Source organism: Trichomonas vaginalis, chromosome IV, assembly GCF_026262505.1.
Source record: "Trichomonas vaginalis G3 chromosome IV, whole genome shotgun sequence".
Classification (NCBI taxonomy): Eukaryota; Parabasalia; order Trichomonadida; family Trichomonadidae; genus Trichomonas; species Trichomonas vaginalis.
The window spans coordinates 36,918,866-36,937,940 of record NC_067206.1 but is presented as its reverse complement, the minus strand read 5'-3'; the positions used below and the strand labels follow the sequence as shown (position 1 = coordinate 36,937,940).

General features: G+C 29.6%; 4 protein-coding genes across 4 annotated transcripts, besides 7 other annotated features; 2 read left to right on the top strand and 2 right to left on the bottom strand.

Annotated features, from left to right (window-relative positions):
* Positions 1 to 805: 805 nt before the first annotated feature.
* Positions 806 to 2,838, top strand: TVAGG3_0235190 (pectin lyase-like family; the record flags this gene model as incomplete). The annotated part of the gene is made up of 1 exon (XM_001316072.2): positions 1,549 to 2,823. One exon carries the CDS (start codon positions 1,549 to 1,551, stop codon positions 2,821 to 2,823), a length of 1,275 nt encoding a protein of 424 aa, XP_001316107.1.
* A 2,695-nt stretch (positions 2,839 to 5,533) lies between these two features.
* Positions 5,534 to 6,574: a mobile genetic element.
* Positions 6,575 to 7,234: 660 nt separating this feature from the next.
* Positions 7,235 to 7,267: a mobile genetic element.
* Positions 7,235 to 7,267: a terminal%2Cinverted (terminal inverted repeat of tvBac_53III transposon ID:TVAGG3_0235170).
* Positions 7,268 to 7,401: 134 nt separating this feature from the next.
* Positions 7,402 to 7,434: a mobile genetic element.
* Positions 7,402 to 7,434: a terminal%2Cinverted (terminal inverted repeat of tvBac_53III transposon ID:TVAGG3_0235160).
* A 149-nt stretch (positions 7,435 to 7,583) lies between these two features.
* Positions 7,584 to 7,618: a mobile genetic element.
* Positions 7,584 to 7,618: a terminal%2Cinverted (terminal inverted repeat of Kolobok-1_TV transposon ID:TVAGG3_0013400).
* Positions 7,619 to 7,733: 115 nt separating this feature from the next.
* On the top strand, positions 7,734 to 12,832 carry TVAGG3_0235140 (aggrephagy protein; the record flags this gene model as incomplete). Its single annotated transcript, XM_001316073.1, has 1 exon — positions 9,677 to 12,739. The coding sequence occupies one exon, from the start codon at positions 9,677 to 9,679 to the stop codon at positions 12,737 to 12,739; it is 3,063 nt and encodes a 1,020-aa protein (XP_001316108.1).
* Positions 12,833 to 13,967: 1,135 nt separating this feature from the next.
* On the bottom strand, positions 13,968 to 16,670 carry TVAGG3_0235130 (uncharacterized protein; the record flags this gene model as incomplete). Its single annotated transcript, XM_001316074.1, has 1 exon — positions 13,968 to 16,670. One exon carries the CDS (start codon positions 16,668 to 16,670, stop codon positions 13,968 to 13,970), a length of 2,703 nt encoding a protein of 900 aa, XP_001316109.1.
* A 715-nt stretch (positions 16,671 to 17,385) lies between these two features.
* On the bottom strand, positions 17,386 to 18,858 carry TVAGG3_0235120 (uncharacterized protein; the record flags this gene model as incomplete). The annotated part of the gene is made up of 1 exon (XM_001316075.1): positions 17,479 to 18,858. One exon carries the CDS (start codon positions 18,856 to 18,858, stop codon positions 17,479 to 17,481), a length of 1,380 nt encoding a protein of 459 aa, XP_001316110.1.
* Positions 18,859 to 19,075: the final 217 nt, after the last annotated feature.

Sequence of the window (19,075 nt, the reverse complement as noted above, 5' to 3'; positions counted from 1 at the left end):
AGAAAAGAAATAATTTTTTTTGTAGATATAAGAAAGGTTTTACGTAAAAAAGATTTAAGAAGTTGGGATTACTAGACATGACCAAGCAAGAAATTGAACATTAGAGTCTAAATACATTAGAAATTCGTGAAATACTTTTTGTATAATCGTTTGATTGTAATATTTAACTAATGACACTCTAAAATTTTTCTTGACATATCAAAGGAAAGTGAATTCTTTACTAAAATATTTATGTTTATCGTAAAAGTTGGTATTGCTTCATTTATTTGGATCTTGAACCTATCTGATAAGATGGTTCAGCTTAAATCAGCCTAGATTTATAAGTCTTCTCTTTATTTTGTAAATAAAGGGAAGCCAGGTTAGTGAAAGGTAGAAGTAATAGATTTAAAATGACTTTTTCTCGAAAACGGCCCGATAAATTGGACCTGATATTTCAAGGGGTACAATAGTGTGCACTGGTGAAGCATTTTATTATAATAGCAGAGGATTCTGAGCGTAATTTCGTGAGATGCAGAATATTAAATTTTAAGGTATGAGTCTGTGTGTATGTTTATCATCACAATGAAATTAAATCATGAGTTGTAGTATTATCTTTTGAAAACGGCGTTATTATTTTTTATCGAAGATATCTTACTCTTGAAGATAGTTAAATGCTTCATGAACGATTCAGCAAGGATGCATATGAAGTTTTATTTCTATGTTAATGCGTTTACCTTGAATATATCTATTTGGAGGTGCAATAATTTAGAAAGAATACCCTTAGGAAATATTTAGCTGTCTCAGAATTTTTTTTTCAATCATTGATCAAAGGTCGTCCATATTCAACAATCTTTTATCAATTTATGGTCCAGGACTTGTAGAAAAAGGCATTATATCAATTACACAGTATCAAAAAGGATATTTAGACTATCGAAAAAATCAATTATTAAATTTATGTGAAAGAAATAATGAGAATTTATTTGGTATCCATACAGAGGCAGAAAATTACTTTCTTATTGACCCTAAGACATCCTATCCAATTTCTGGCATAGTAATGAGTTTAACAATTCACGAAGAGAAATATCCTTGGTCAAGTGTGAAACCAAGTTATGCATTAGAATTTTCCAACGATAACAATACATTTCAGATACTATTTGAAGAAAGTGAATCAGAAAGAATATCATATTCTAGCCTACTTACAGAATATTTTTTTAAAAAAGTATATTACTTCAGATATTTCCGCCTAAGGGAACTAGATTTAGCTTCAAACTCGAGCGAGCACGCTCAATTTATTTCTTGGCTAGATTTTTATCCATTTTATGAAGAACTGTTTTCCAGATGCATCATACACCCAAATTTTTTGATTTTCAACTCCTTAATATCCGTTTTTATTATTTAAAGAAAATAATCAAAATCTTATTATTGAATATTGTGATCAATATTTATACCATAAGTACACTTGGATTGGTTGTAGATTGAGCAGCAGACTTAAGTTACTTACAATATTCTGTTGATTCCTAAAATGGAAAATAAAGATACAAAGTTTTTATCTGATATTTTTTTTTTGAAATGAATCATACAATTCGTTCACTTCTATTGTATGATTCTATTTCTGCATCGCCAATTTTTAGCGTTCGGTCACACAAGAATCTAGATATTCTTTCCTCACAGTTTTCTCGAATTTCTTCAAATGTTATATTTTCATCAGGCAAATTTCCATCTATTACAATAGAGAAATCAAATTTTCGTAATGTAATTGATACTGCCATTAAACTTTCACAAGATAATTATACGATTTCACAGAATTCAATTCGAGATCAACACAATTTTCTGAAATTATATCACACTGCGTTCGTTCATTGCTCCACCACAAATTCTAATCACGAAGGTGGCGCAATTTACTCCGAAGTTTGTCCAGTTGAAATAAATAATTGCTTATTTATTTGTTGTTTTGCGAAATCGTCCGGAGGTGCAATCAGGGCAGAGAGGGCTTCAAATTCTACGATAACATCTTGCGTTTTTTCCAATAATACTGCCGAATATCTTGGAGGAGCGATTTGCTTCTCTGTTATTTTCGAATTGAAACTTGCAAACACTAATTTTACATATAACAGAGCGATATATTACTCAGGCACAGTTGCACTAATGAATTGCGATGCTCCTTCTATTTCTGAATGCATTGATTACGATTCTAGATCACAAAGTGGCGGAGCTTGGTATATAAATAACGGCGAATCAGAATTTACACTAGTTACTTTTATAGGAATGACAGTTGACGCTATTCATTCATTGAAATTTGCAATTTGCGGAATATTTACTTGCAATTTTCAATTATCGAAAGTTACATCAATACATTGGAACTCTATATTCCAACTTACTGTTTCTGAATCAGTTTTCGATTTACCTCAAGATCAAGCGATTTCGATTATATCGAGACCAACAGATAAACCAACGATTTCAAATTGTCATTTCGGCATGTCTGTTGAACTTGATCTCTCACGCCAGATCCCGCAAATACCAATAGAAGTCCCAGAAAAAGTTCGAATTGAACTTGTGAAGAAAGACGAAAAACAATATGCGGAATCACTTGTTATCATTCAAAACAATCAATATAATGATGCTTATGAAGGAAATGAAGGAAAATCATACTCAAGATTAACATATTACTTAACATGTCTTTGTTTGATGCTTCTTACAGTTGCACTGAACTTTAAGATCAACAGGAGACCAGATGAAAAGAAAGGCGTTCTTGGACAACTTAATAATTACACACCAGGCTTAATTGGTGAAAACAAAGCAGAATTATACAATAAGAATTTGTTCCCACAAATTCAAACACCTTAATATATCCATAGTTTGTTGTAAGTATTTGAATAAAATGTTTTTTTCTGTTATTTTAACAAATTATTCTTAATATAATTTTACAAATTATTCTTAATATAATTTTACAAATTGCCAAAAACATCTTGATATCCAGTGCAATTAGCAATCCTAGTGCAAACCATCATGTTGCGGAAAAAAAAATGAAGTCCGATATGATTTCAACAAAACAATTTGCCAAAAATAAAAATAATAAAAATTTGGATTACAAACATTATTTATATATGATGCTTGTTCTAAAATATTCCTTTTTACCCTTATAGAATTAGATATTATTATAATTATCTCATACCCTCAATTTTTGACTTTTGCAACTTTTTCATGACCCCCTACCCAGGTATCTAAAATGCCATTTATCGCCTGAAAAGCACTCTTAATTTATGCCAATTGACAAAATAAAGATATGTTTAGAATGCTGATATGATGGAGAATCATGCTGCATCATTATTGGCCAGCAATATATAATATTTAAGAAATCTACGAGATTATCTGATTTCATGAAACTCAATGTATACTAAGTTTCAGACTTTGAAATTTTAACATGTTGATATGGGTACATAGGGTTTATGATTCCAGTCATTTATTTAAAAAATTACAAAAATGAATTAATATGATGTGAGTAACAATGGTAATAAACGCTTATTTAAATATAATATTTCTTGTGTAGGAATGAAATGTTTTGGTGACATTTATAGAAGTTAAGCTGAGAATCAAAAATGCAAAAATTATTTTAAATATTAGAAGCATTATTTGATGTCATTGAGTTTAGAGTCGTGTGGCTATATGAGTACAATATGTTATTGATGTATATATGCAATAATTGTGAAAATGAAATGTGAATCTCAAGATGAGTTGCATATTACTGCGTTATAATTTGAATTCAATACGTACATAACATTCCTAAATGTATTTTAAGATAATACAAAAAATTAAGCTTGCAAAAAGATATCGAAATGTAATTTTCATTAGATTCAAAGTTCTGCATAGATTTTGATTTTAACTATTGATGAGTTTGTCAAGCCTCTATAATAATAGAATGTAGAACTAATTAAATATAATTAATAAAAAAAATACATATTTAAGTGATATTATAAGAGATATATGTGATGTTACCAATATGATATGATATTGGAGAACTGATAGAATTGTGATGTGAGAATAAATATGATTTTATGATGAATAGGAGAATAATATTAGAAGAATTTCTTGAGCTTAATGTATCTGAATATGTAATTGGGCATATATTCTATATATATATTGGTAGGTTAACTAGAAATAAGAATAGGAAAGATTGTTTAATGAATAATATGAGATTAAGCGAAAATATATTGTTTTAATAGATGAGTGTTGAGATTCAATATATGTGAAGATGGATATGTGAGATAAAATATGTAAATTTAATAAAATAAGCGTTGAGAGAAAAATAACAAAGATTTTATATGAATTTTGAGTATTGAAAAAGCCGATTAGTGATTTTATGTCTGTAAATGGAATCGATGTTCTATGAGAAAGATAAAATGAATTAAAGAAGAATCGAAAAAGTGGATTAAGATTGAAAAAAAATTGAATGGTATGACAATTTAAAGAATAAAATAAATTGGTGTTGGTATGACGGTCTCAGGTGGGGAGACATTGCCTCTGCATGTCGCCCAGAATGGAACAATGTTCCGCATTCATAACTTGAACGCGGAACTTTGACCGACAAGAGTGTATTGTGCACTCTTTTCGGTCGCAGTGTCTCATTCTGGGAGACATTGCCTCTGCATGTCTCCCAGAATGGAACAATCTTCTGCATTCACAATACGATTGCAAAACTTTGACCGACAAAAGTGTGTTATCCCACCTTGTTTGTCATATACTATCATTTACAGAATATCCTATTTAAATATATTAGTTAAAATATAATTCTCCCTAATTAATATTTATTTTTTTATTTTTTGTGCTTTATATAACTTATGGCGTGTACCGAACTATTTTACAGACTCTACTGAGCTATTCCCACATATAAACATGTGACAATAACCCATACATACTCCCTTCATATTCTGATCTCATGACATATTATCGCAAAAACTATATTTATATACCACATCACATAAAGTCTCATTACATCCCTATCTAAGCGTTCAAAACCTATTTTCCCCGCGTAATCTGATTCTCCAGGCTCTGCTGATTCGATTTCTGCTGTCAGATCGTGAAAACATGCATCGCATAACGAGATAAACGCAAAATACTAAACTTGATTTTTTCACTAAAATTTGCTTTTCCTTAATATGGAGATATTTATTATCTCTTCCGTTTTAACTCACAAATATATTTAATTTTCTGAATAATGCGTATAATAAAATGAATATCTCAAAAACTAAAATACCAAATTATTATTGGGTAATGACTAGACGTGATCTAAACTTTTGAATTCATGCATTTTTTTTGAAATATTTGGATTTTTCAAAAATGGAGTTGTTTGTGCATGAACTCAAGAAAATGGCAGACAACCACTTAAAGTAGATCATTTTCTGAAGTCTACAATATTCGCATACATTTAATTTTTTGTATGTATTTTTGTTAACAAAACAATAGCTTGATGAACTGCTTTTTGATTATTCAAAAAAATAACATTGAAAGTAATAAAATACAATGAAATGTTAGAATAATACTTTCTGTATATCATTAAGGGTGCACCCGTATGTACGTTTATTTGAGAGGAGGAGGATTACCCTCTCAATTTTGAGGGATTCGTTAGTTTATTTTCTCGATGAATATGCAATAAAATTTGATTTTTACCTTATCAATATACTTCATATAATATACACATGTTCATGTAAAAACTTTTTTCCAAAATCCTCAGGAATTAAGGGATTTTTGAATTTTAAGAATTTTTTTCGAATTTTTTCAAAAAAAAAATATTTTCAGAACAGCCTTAACGGCTAAGATTTAGGAACAATGTTAAGTATCAAAAAGAAAGGAGGTCTGATATAGACAACATATATCGTTGAAGGTTGAAAAAATCTCTAATATTTGAGCCCAAAATTTCAAATTTTAATTTTTTGAAAAAAGAGGCCACCCGTATGTACGTTTATTTGAGAGGAGGAGGATTATATTTTTGAAAGGGTGAAACATTATGAATATGTTAATTATATAATAATATGTATTATTATAAAAAAGAAAAAATAAAGCACGTTAAAATTTTTCTTTCTTGATTTTTTACAAAATCTACTTAGAATTATGCAAAATATGACTAAATAATTATAAATTTCAAGTTAAATTTTAATTTTGATAAATAATTTAAATTTCAAAATATCAAGTTCAGTTCGACTATGTATGTAGTAATTCCTCAATAAAGTGCCAAAAACCTATTAAAATATATGAACATTTTCAACATTTGAATGTTTTTATTTAAAAATTTGTTGGAATATGAGCTTCAAACAATTATTATGTAAATAAAAATAATTAAATATATGTATTTATTCGTATTACAACCGTAGTAAGTCGATTCTTCCTTTCTTCTACTGAGGTTTGAATTTGATTTCGAATTGTAAAGAGATTCAAAGGGAAAATACTAGCGGATAAAAACTACCTCCATGAAAGGGTCATAATGGACTCAAGTTGTATTTTTTGATATTTTTTGCTTTTCGAGCCTAAATAGGTAGCCAAGATAATGCCTAAAAATAAGGTTCTAAATTCTGAAGTTTACATGATCCTCTCGTGTGCACCCTTAAATTTTTTAAAATTCGAAGTGAAAAAAACTTCATGTGTGGGCCAATACTAACCGCTTGGTCAGATAGAAGTCTTAAGAGAATAAAAATTTCATATTATAAGAATAAAAAAAATTTAGTTTTCTGGAATTTAACAATATAGGTCAATCTTGCGTTTGGTGATTGATTAATGGCACCTCGTCAGATTCGAGATTCTTATTATAAAAAGATTTCAGGTATTTGAGACAGCATTCAAAGACACTTGGTATTGATCCATCTTCATTGAGTGTGACTTTTTTGAGTAAATACTTAGCATAGTGATCTTGATCGTGATCTTTAATTCTGTAATATTGAACTTCTGAATTACCTGTATCCGGCAACTTAATAATTACACACCAGGTTTAATTGGTGAAAACAAAGCAGAATTATACAATAAGAATTTGTTCCCACAAATTCAAACACCTTAATATATCCATAGTTTGTTGTAAGTATTTGAATAAATTTTTATTTATTTATTTATTTCTGTTATTTTAACAAATTATTCATAATATAATATTCGATCTCTACGGACTCTTGAAGCTTGAGGAATGATAACGATATGTCTGTGCTTATTAGAGTTACTATTGATTGCATATACAATCTTATTGGCTTCAACAGACGTTAAAGAAAGATTCTTTTTCTTAAGGGTGCACTTACCATTTTCTGATATGCTCTCATAATAAACATATCTTTATTTTAATAGCAAAAAAGTATAACAGTCACATGAGGTAACTTTTTTCCGACTAAAAATATTAATTTTTTTACCATAGAAAATTAGGATATAAAGCATAGGTGTCAAAAAAATTGAGAGAATGTCAGAAAGTGGTAAGTGCACCCTTAAAAAAAATTCTGCTCTTCATCAAGATATCTTATTATTTCTTTTCGAACGCCTTCATTATGTATCTGGCAACAATTCTTGACTGGATAAATTTCTTCATTGAACCTGAAATCGTTAAAAACTTTCATCAAAATTTTATAAAAAAAAGTTTTTTTTCTGAAGATGGTCTATCGTCTTTAGGGCATCCTGAAGGATTTGGATATATTCTCGATTATAGACAAAAATGTTATCCATACTAACTATCGTATTTTCTCTTATGAATATTCTAGAAATATTGAATTCACTTGATCCCCAAATTGCCACAAAAAGTGTCAAAATGGAAATTGAATAAACAGATTCAAAATTATGGATTAATACTAATCATGCGATTTGAAATCTTTTTATGTCGAAAAGAATCGAAAATTCAAAGGATTTTATGTAAAAAAGTTTCATCAGAAATAAAATGAGTACAGCCACGCCTACAAAGCAGGCAGAATATTATGCGGCGTGGCTCAAATCATTCCTTGAACGAGTTGTTCAAATACCCAAATCGGAATCTGTTCAATATTCGTTTCCACAATTTAATCCGAAAAGTATTCTAACGATAACAAATATGCTTTTATTGGGTACGCCATTATACGATGCGATACTTACGATTTCAAATCATTTTCAATTCAACAGCGAAGTTGTTTCGAAATGTTGTTTAATTGATACGAAACAAGACATTAATGATGATATGCAATTAGCATTTTTATGCTGTTGCATATCAATTATCCGCCAAAATTTACCAGAAAACGATATTACTACTAACCCAAATACATCATTAATTTTCAGTCCTCTCTGCACACTACTCAAGCTACAATTTTCAACAGATTTGCTCTGCGTGTTTTCACTTATTACGAAATTTATTGATAAAAACCATTTAGAATGCATTACAACAGATGACATCACAATTGTATGCAATATTATACGCAAAAACATTAGTCATACTACAGAACATCCGATATTCTATGAAATCATATGTTCGTTACTCAATTCATCGTTATATTCTGGAGCGAGAACTTCAATATCTTCTCTTTCATCATTCACAATGTTTTTTATACAAAACTCTATAAGTTCTGATATAAATTACAACTTTTTGTTGGAAATTATTGAAAATTACATTTCTCCAACCGACGGAGATGTCAATTTAATTTTTTCAACAATTTGTGATGTTTACAAAACAAACAAAGAAAAATTTGACATCACCAAAATCAATTTAATTGTTTCTAAACTAGCGAAATTGACTCTTGACATTTTCTTTACTCAAAAAGAAGAAAATCTCGAAAGAATTCCGAAAAATTGTGAGGAAACGAAATTCGATGTCACTTTTTCAGAAAACGACGATGATTTTTATGAAAAATTTAAGTCATTGAATTTGATTGTTAATGAAGACAACGAGAACATCAATGTCAGTGTCACAACTGAATCAATTGAAGAGAAATATCTATCAGAAATATGTTTAGAATGTTTAGGAGTGTTAAGACCATTAATTTCTGCCACAACAATAGAAATGAAAGAAGAATATTTGCAAGCATTGATGGAAAACTATCAAAAAATCTATAGCAAAACGAATATAACAGAAAATCTTGTTTTTTATTCATTTATTTTATGTCTTTCAAGTTCTGTCTGTGAATTTGACCTCAAAAATGACAAATTTGACGCATTTTTAGTTTACTTGGCAAAAAATACGTTTTTATTTTCAGAAGATTTGTCGATTTACTTCAAAACAGACGAAAAATTGGCAAAAAATATATTTGAAATAAGAAGCTATTTCATTTATACATTAATTAACCATTTTCCTCATTTGTTCATAACCATTTTGTCACTATTTGAAGACACTTTTTATCTAATAATTGAGATTTTGCATATTTCATTGCATTTCATAACAAACAACGAGAAGACAATAATAGAAAATACAATAACAAAAAAGTTTGCGGATTTATGTGGCAGGACTTTACAAAAAGTGACAATGTCATATATATGTCATCCAAATTTACAAAAAATATGGTCTAATTTATTTGATATTTTAATATCTATGTTACCTTTGAAGAGTGAAATATTTTTCTCTTCTTCAGAGTTCTTGTTTATTTTATTGTGTCACCTTTTGTCAGAAAACTGTCAAACAAACATTTTGACAGCATTTAGAAACCATTTATTCGATGGATCCTATTTGGCTGACAGTTTGCCTCAAATTATTGAAAAGAAGAATTTTCCTTTCAAAATAATGTCACTTTTATTTGAACAAATCAATGACAATTTAAGTTCAAGGCCAACTTATTTAGAATCATATAAGAAGGTATCGCAATATGTTTATAACCATTATGTTACTTTTCCTGATTCTTTCGGAAGTTTAAGTCTTTTAATTACATTTATTATTAGTGATTTAATTGAGCTTAAACTTTCAGAGAAATATTTGTTGTGTCAAAGAATCAGAGATTCATCAAAGAGTGATAATGATATTTCTATGAATGTTGCAAGTCATTGTTTATTATTAAGTCGTAAGAATGTTTCTCAAAAAGGTTTGATTTTAATTGAAGAACCTTCTTTTATTTTGCCAGTTTTATTAATTGGAGAATCTTTGAAAAATTCTTTGACATTTTACAAAAATTTGTGCGATTATTCATCCACAAATTGTTATCAGTTCCATAAAGGAAGACTTGATCTATTTCTTTTAGAAGTAATTAAAGTTTTCCAAAAAGGTGACACTTTACAATTTGACGATAACTCATTTAAGATTGATTTTGGAGAAGATTTTGTTGATGATCTGATTTTTCCTATGTTAAGTCATATAATGAATTTCGGATGCAATTTCGAGACATTGCAGAAAGTAACTGAAATAAATATGACAGCGGAAAGCAAATACGGAGATCAGTTGTTGAATTTGATAACAATGACATTATGTGAAAAACAAAGGATTTCTAAAATAACTCACATCTTTTGCAAAGAAAGCAAAGCTTTGACATTCGATTTGACAACAGATTTTTCATGTGGTTTTTCATTTTCTTGCTGGGTTTTCTTTGACAAAGTTTATTCGGAAGTTTCTTGCTCGCAATGTACTATTTTCTCTTTGATATTTTCTGAAGGTTATGGAGATGGAATTTCTTGCTTCTTGAGTGGAACTTCTCTTCACGCGATTCTCTTTTCGAGATTTGGAACTTCAAGTTCATCAATTGTTTTATGTCCAAATTTCCCTTCAAATCAATGGACATTAATTACTTTGTCTGTTAGACCAAGAGGAGATGAAAATGCACAGATAGGTTTCTCAATAAATGCTGAGAAATCTCTTGCTTTTCTCGTGAGAGATGCAATATCAAAAGGAAGTTCAAATGTAAGAATCGGAGGAATGAGAAAACTCAACACGAAAAAGTCAAAAATTATTGCAAATACTTTGTGCAAACTTGGACCGTTTAGATTAGTACAATACTCGAAACAAATCAAGCAGGAAATGGTTGAAATGTATTCAAGACCTGAATCAATGAATGGAGATTTAATTCCTTTGTCAAATATCGAAGAAATTGAAGACAAAGAAAGTGTTTTAAGTGTTGTCAGATCAAAGAAATTTTTGAGTGATTGCTTACTCAAATTATTCAGTTTGTCTGAGAAAAGAAATGGAGAATTCATTGTTAGATTACTTGATATTCTTAGGTTCTCCGATTTCAAGAATTCTCAGGAATTAATTCGTTGTTTTTCATCTTATTTATCGCAATCTGCAAAAATTTTACCATTTAGAGTTTTTAGTTGTTGTTCTGATATTTATGAATCAACAAAAGATGTTAATTTCTTATGTCGTGTAGTGTTTAATCTTGAATTGTGGCTGGAAACATCTCAAACTATATGTTCAAGGTGTTTACAGCAGTTGACGGCTGTTTCACAAAACTTTGCTTCCATTGTTTTTTCTTTTTATAATTTTAGATTTTTGTTGTCAGTTTTTAGAAAAAGTGTTGAAAACAAAGAAAAAGATTTTGCAAGCTGCCAAAAGATACTTTTCAACTGTGTGCAGTTCAAAGGACTAACAGATAGTGATAGCATAAGTTTGGCAGGACACATTGCGATGTCTTGTTTGGAAGGAAGAGAAAAATTAACAATATTCTTTTTACAAACTTTACAAGGAATTTGTGACTTCATTTCTGACAAAATTTTATTCAAAATCACTTCAATTCTCAGCAAGACATTCAAAGAATCGAAGTCTGTTGCGTCATCCTTTTATGTAATTAGTGTATTGACAATGATTCTTGAAAAAAGAATTGGAAATGATGTCAAAACTGACAATGATGACGATGAAAGTATTTTTGATGCAGAAGATTGTTTATTTTTGTTGCAAAGTAGTTTGGCATTTCCTGATGACCAGTTTGGAAAAGAACTTAATGACAAACTACTCGAAAACTGTCAGGATCAACCATTACTGATTCATTTCATTTTGAAGATTTCGAGTATTTTGGAAATCAAACCTGATTTTTCGGTTTTTTACGAGAAAAATTTCTCATTTTCTGACAAGGCAACTAAGGTTAATTTCTGGCCTTTATGGGCTACAAAGTATGCAAGCTTATTCTCTGAAGAAGGAAGTAACTTAATTTTCCGTTTATTTATTTCCAAACCGTCACAAAATTTGTCAGATTTAATTTTAACATTTTTCTCTTTTTACGGATTACCAGGACACAAAGGATTATCTGTTTTCGTTCAGCTGTGCTCGAAACACTTGACTTCTTCGCATGATAGACAATTGATCTCTAGTATTGTCTCAAGAACAGCTTCAATCCTTTGTTTATCAAGAGATTCTCATTCATATCAAATTTTGTCACTTTTTGAAAATTCCGAATTCAAACAAACTTTGGCAAAACAAGAAACAGATAAATTGAACACCGAAGATGAGATATTCGGCTGTTTAAAGAAAGGATTATGCCTCAGAAGTCCATCCCCACCATTTTCTTCTTTAGTTATATCATTAAATTCTAGTTTCCAAGCAATTCCAGCACAATTGGCTGAATTTTGCAGATTTTCATTGGCTTTGCACACGAAAGGAGGAATTAGTGCATCAAGATCACTATGCGGATGTGCACAATCTGTTTATTCTTACTCGATGAATGATTATAACGCCCATTGTTTGCCAAAAGTCAACAAATTATTCCAAAGATACACAAAGATTATTAACGAATCTTCTCTAATAAAAGATGGAATTCTAAAGGCAACGCACGACATTATTCGCCTTGACGAGTTTGATAGAAACGAAAATATTCTTGCATCAAACACTCTCAAAGATTATGGGTTGTCTCTAGTTCAATCTCAATAGTTAATGATTGTTTTATATTATTTTTAATAATTATTATATTTTAGATAAATATTTTAGATAAGTTTTTAATGCTTTTTGTTAGTTTTTATAGAGAATTCCAAATGAAATTATTGTTTTACAAGTAATTTAGAATGAAAAGATCTTGAATTTTCAGTAAATTAAAATGAGTACATTTCAAGATATATAATAATGATGAATTCTTATTAATTCATTCTTATACGATTTAAATTTGAATGCAAGAATACAACACAGTATGCTGTCCTAAACCCCGCTAGGTACCTAATCCGAGTATGGGGTGCCCAAGGTGGCTATTATTTCAACAGAAGCTCTGGCCTTGGTGCATACACACAAGCAATTTTTAAAGTTGATCGCCAAACAAAACTAAATATTTATGTTGGCAGCCAGGGATATTGTAGCACAACAAACATATCCTCTATTTTTTATAACGCAGGAAATAATTATGTTGGATTGAACCACCTTGGTTCTTGCACGGGTGGCGGATCGACATTCATTATTGTAAATGGTCAATTATCTAATATTCTAATCGCCGCTGGCTCTGGTGGTGGCGTTGGTTATTGGAAGGGAATAGAAAATCCTGGAGGCTATGGCGGTTATATTGGACAAAATGGACAAGATTTTAATTATAATACTTACCACGCAGGAGGTGGAACTCAAAATAAAGGTGGCTCTGGAAGTCATTTTACAGATCCGGCAATAATATGTGATTCCTTTTCCGGGGATTTTTTGACGGGTGGAAATGCAAATGGATGCGCATGGGCATCATCAGGAGGGGGTGGAGGAGGTTATTATGGCGGTGGTGGAGGAGTGGATGTAGGTGGTGGAGGAGGAGGGAGTAGTTTTGCAAGAAGTGATTTACAAAACATCACTTTTTTTAGTGGTAATGAAACCTTCGAATCTCCATCAGGTACTCTAGAGAAGGGCCACGCCGGTGATGGCCTAATAATAATACAATATCTCTCATATTACTCTAATATCAGGCTATACTTTAAAACTAACTTATCTTGGTTGATATTAATATCATTTTTTAATTCCTAGTTTGAATAAAAATTTGCGATATTAGGAAAAGTGACGGAAATGAACCGAAATAAGTACTTTCTGATGTCGAAAACTTATACTAAAGATTCACTATTCTTGACAATTCAAAAATTATATACAAGCATATAAAAAACTAATTAGAATTAATATACAAACAGTCTTTTAATAAGCATTAAATTCTGATTGAATTTTGTAAATTTAAGTAACTCTTCTGAATAGAAAGATCAGTTGATGTCACTTTCAGAATGAACCTTTCAATGATTGTCCAGTTCATTATTTCTTCATCAGACATCATTTTCTTGAAAAGAGAGTCTTTCACAACTATTTCATTGATAATCAAGAATACTTCAAGCAATTGTTTGAATTGAGACATTGCGCAGGCCATGCTGAAAAGGAAGTTCAATTCTTCTTTGTCTCTAGAAATATTTCTCAATCTTTTAACTGCCTGATTGATAACATCCAAAGCCAATGAAGCTGGAACTCTCATGACACTCTTAAGGTATTCGACAGCATCCCAATATTGCTTTTTGACGATATTTGATCTTTTATCCAAAAAGTTTTTGGTGTCAAGAGTTTTGATTTGTTTTTCAATGTAGTTCTTCCACCATTCAGTCAATCCACTGCTTTTCTTTGATACCTTCTCACGTGTGCTATTGATCTTAGGAATGATCATGAACATGAAAAGGTTCCTTTGCAAGTTAGGAGTTCCGAAAGAATCACTCAATAATTTCAAGCAATTTTCAATTCCATTGACTTGCAAACTACTTAATGATTTATAGGCCAAAGGACGCAAAGCGCATTCATGAGATCTCATAGATACTTCTCTCCATTCGTCGATGATGTTCTTGTGAACAGAGAACCAAATGAAAACTTCAAAATTCTCTTGCTGTTTTTGAATATCTGAAATTGCTCTGAATAAAGCATAATTTCTGAGATTTTCATCTTTCGAATTTTGTATTTCTCGTACAACTCTCTCGAGTTCTGGGTTCTCTGGATATTCAGGATTTATTGATTCAGGGAACAACAAAGGTCTGAATTTCAATGGAAGCATTTTTTGATTTTTCGGGAAAACACAGCTGAAGAAAGGTCTATGTCTTTCATCAGGATGTACTTGATGATGGATTAATTCATTGAGTGTTATTGGAAGATCAACAACACTCTTCACGATCTTAATTGCGTATTCAGCTTCTGCATGTGACAATATATACATTCTAAACTCTTGTTTGAAAGGAGAATAAAAACTTGGCAATTCAGAATAAGAACTTTCATGTAAAAACTTGTTGATGATGCTCATAGCCAAATTTGAGTTTTTCGTGATATTATCAATAATCATCTTCAAGAATGGAGTGTAAGGAGAGCATGTTGATGCTTCTGACCAATGAATAGCCATAGGTGTGAAGAATTTATCGAAAAACAATGAAATTAAATCTTCTTTTGGCCATTTTTGAGTTTTTGCACCATATAAAATGATCTTTATTTGACTTGGAAGAAGTTTTCGGTCATTAATGATCATCTCTGCCAATATATTCACATAAACAGACATCAGCAAAGGAACTTTTTGTGGATTGTCAAAACCAATTTCGTTTTGAAATTTTAGAGCAAATTTTGACATGATTTGTTCAATGAATCTGAATGATCCAATTGAACAGAAATAAGGAGAGACAACTTGCATGCAAACAGCTGGTTTGCAAAGCCTTACAATATGAGCATAGAATATAAACGCATTCGAGAAATACTCATGAGAAACAAAGAAACCATATAAAGTTGGAACCAAAACATTTGTTATATAAGAAAAATCTTCTTTGTTTGACCTTTCAAGAATTCCTTTAGCGAATAACTCAGGATTAGCATGAATATAATTGATCAAAATAGAAATATGCTGCATGAAAATTGGCGATATTTCATTGTATTGCAATAATTTTGGTGTCAAAATGTGAATATGTTCTTTCTTTTGAGGTCGAATTGATTTTGGATATTTTTCTGGATTCAAGAAAGGCAACAAATATCTTGTTCTTTCATAAATCAAAATGTCTTCACGTGATTTCTTGACTGAATCGAGACAACTTTTCATGGATTCGCTTGTTATCATTGGTGTAATTTGTTTCATGTATTCATATTTCTTCTTTGTTTCTTCGAACTTTAATTTGTTCGATTCGATATTTAAAGAATTCAATAAATCATTTTGATTTGGACCAAATGAATTGATCGGATTAGAATTATATGTGTCATTTGATTGCAAGTTCATCAGATCTGTTTGTTTCTGTACAATTTCATCAAATTTTGCAGCAGAATCAAGTCTGTTTGAAGAAAGATTTGAACTAGAATCTTCGAATTCTTTTGGCGAAGAATCCAAATTTATTCTTTCTTCAAATTTCACTTCAACATCTTTTGAATTCAATTTAACAATTGCTTTCATATCATTTTCTGATTGATTTTCATTTTGAGTTGTCATTTCTATTGTTTGTATTTCATTTTTATGTTGTAAATCTTCATTCAATATGTTTTTAACTTCAATTGGATTATTTTGAATTTCTGTTTCATTTTGATTTATTTTTTGTTCTTGATCTACTTGATTAGTATTTGTATTTTCTTCTTTATTAACTATTCCATTTTGATTTGCATTTCCTTCTTTATTAACTACTTCATTTTGATTTGCATTTCCTTCTTTATTTTCTTGGTTTTGATTTGCATTTCCTTCTTTATTAACTACTTCATTTTGATTTGCATTTCCTTCTTTATTAACTACTTCATTTTGATTTGCATTTCCTTCTTTATTAACTACTTCATTTTGATTTGCATTTCCTTCTTTATTAACTACTTCATTTTGATTTGCATTTCCTTCTTTATTTTCTTGGTTTTGATTATAATGAGTCATTGATTCATTTTGATTTTGATTATATCATACCGAAATGCATCACTAGCAAAAGTGACATTTGGCGCCAATTTTCAATTAGTGGATTTTGTGTTTATTATTTAAAAAATATAATTGATAAAATATAATTAACATTAATAGAATAATATGGATAAGATTTGATAAAAAACAATCATAAATTTTTTTTTGGGCGCCATATAGAGAACTATAGTCTGCGAGGTACTGATTCTATCCATGTACCTCGCAGACCATAGTTCTCAGCCAAAATGGCTGAAAATTGCTCACAATTTCAACAATTGTGAGCAATTTTTAGCCGTTTTGGCTAATAATTGGAGGGTGTGAGTACTATAGCATGTAATAGTATCTCACACCCTCCAATTCTTCCTATGGCGCCGAAAAATTTTTGGTGAAATGCGACGATATTTCACCAAAAATTTTCGGCGCCATATAGAGAACTATAGTCTGCGAGGTACTGATTCTATCCATGTACCTCGCAGACCATAGTTCTCAGCCAAAATGCCTCTAAAATTTGTATACCTATAAACTCAAACTTCAATATATTCAATTTTATTTTTATAATTAATTTAAATATATCCATATAATTCTAATTAATTTAAATATATCCATATAATTCTAATGTTTTCTTTTAATTTAAAAAATAATAATAATAATAATTAAAAATAAAAATAAAAATAAACTTTTCTATAATATTTATAAAGCTGATTTGATATATAACACATTTAGCTTAACAAAATAACTTAGAAAAATTGCCGCGTAAAATAAGAGTAAGTGTCACTTTTTGTCACTTTTTCTAGTGATGCATTTCGGTACGGAACACATTTTGATTTTGATCTTCATTTCCTTGATTCTCTTGATTAGCAGTTTCTTCTTGGTTTTGTTGATCTTCTTGATTGTTTCCGTTGTTGTTTGTTTTTCTAATTATTGTTGTTAATGAAATGATAGATATTGTTACGATTAAAAGAGATAAAACTGTAGTTAAAATGATTAGATTTTGATTTGTTTTAGGAGAAGAGTTAGCAATCCTTTTTCTATTATAATTTAGACTTGAATTTGATATTGAAACTTTTGGATTTTCGTTACTTGAAAGAGATAAATAAAGTTGTGAATCATTTTCTGTATAAAAAGCACCAATTTCGGCCAAATTTCGTGAAAATTGACAGTAGCAATCATCGATTGTTTCTGTTGAAGGACACAAGCAAGATCTGAATGAACTGTTAAATTCAGAAGAAACAGAAATTAAAAATTTCTCATTTTTCTTCGTCGAAAATGAAAACCATGAATTCTGAGAAATTCTTTTTTGCGTTTTACCAAATTTTATCTCCTTTATTTTGTCTGTTTCTGGTTTATCAAAACAGTTTGCTTTGAAATTAAAATTATAATTACAATTTCTTCCAAGATTTTTGTGTTGATTTATTTTAAATACTTGATTATTTTGACTATCTCCAATGAATAATTTGTATTCTTGCTTGTAATTTTCAATAATTGTTTTTGAAGATAAGAAAACGAGGTAAGTACCAGCAGAAGCATCTGGAACTAATATACTGTAACGATTTATATCATTATTTGTTGTTTTGTTTGGTATAATAATATTCCCGGATTCATTTTTAATAAAAATATCTAAATTGTAATTACTTAAGCTCAAAGTGTTGGGATATTCTAATATTACTGATAAAGTTCCTACATTTTGTTGAATAATTTTATAAACATGGGTATTGAATGATCTCGAATCAAGAGCATCTATAAAAGTTGAATGTATTGATTTTTCACTGTATAACTCTTTCTTTTGTTTTAATAACAGATTTTGATTAGTCGTTTTTTCGAAAAATCTCTTAATGAAAGCCTTACCGTTGTATTTTTCTTCTGGTTTTAATGATAATTTTTGATCAGCCTTTGAACTTTCTTTGTTCCAAATCGAAATAAAAGATTGTTGTGTAAAATGTTGGAATTCAGATTGATTTAAATAAGAAAGGTATATTCCAGGATACATTCTATTATCAATTTTAAAGACATGCTGATAATTGTTTGTAAATGATGTAATGAAATTTGAATTTGCAGTATCAGTCAATAATTGTATATAAAACCAACCATTTAGATAGGTTGGAAGAATTTTATCCGTATTTTTGGGATGAGGATGGAACGGAGAGTCAATTATTCTAAGTCCAAATCCCATTTGAAAAAATAAAAAAAATTCAAATAAAAATCGATATAAAAATTTCAATAACCTTAGAAAAATTATCATTTGAGAAATATATAATTTGACTGATTTATTGCCAAATTTTTAAATAAAGCAGTGAATAATCGATACGAAAAGTGACTATTAACGATTGATTATCAAAATTCAAACTTCAATTTTAGTCAATTGATGTTCCTTAATTAGATAAGTAGAT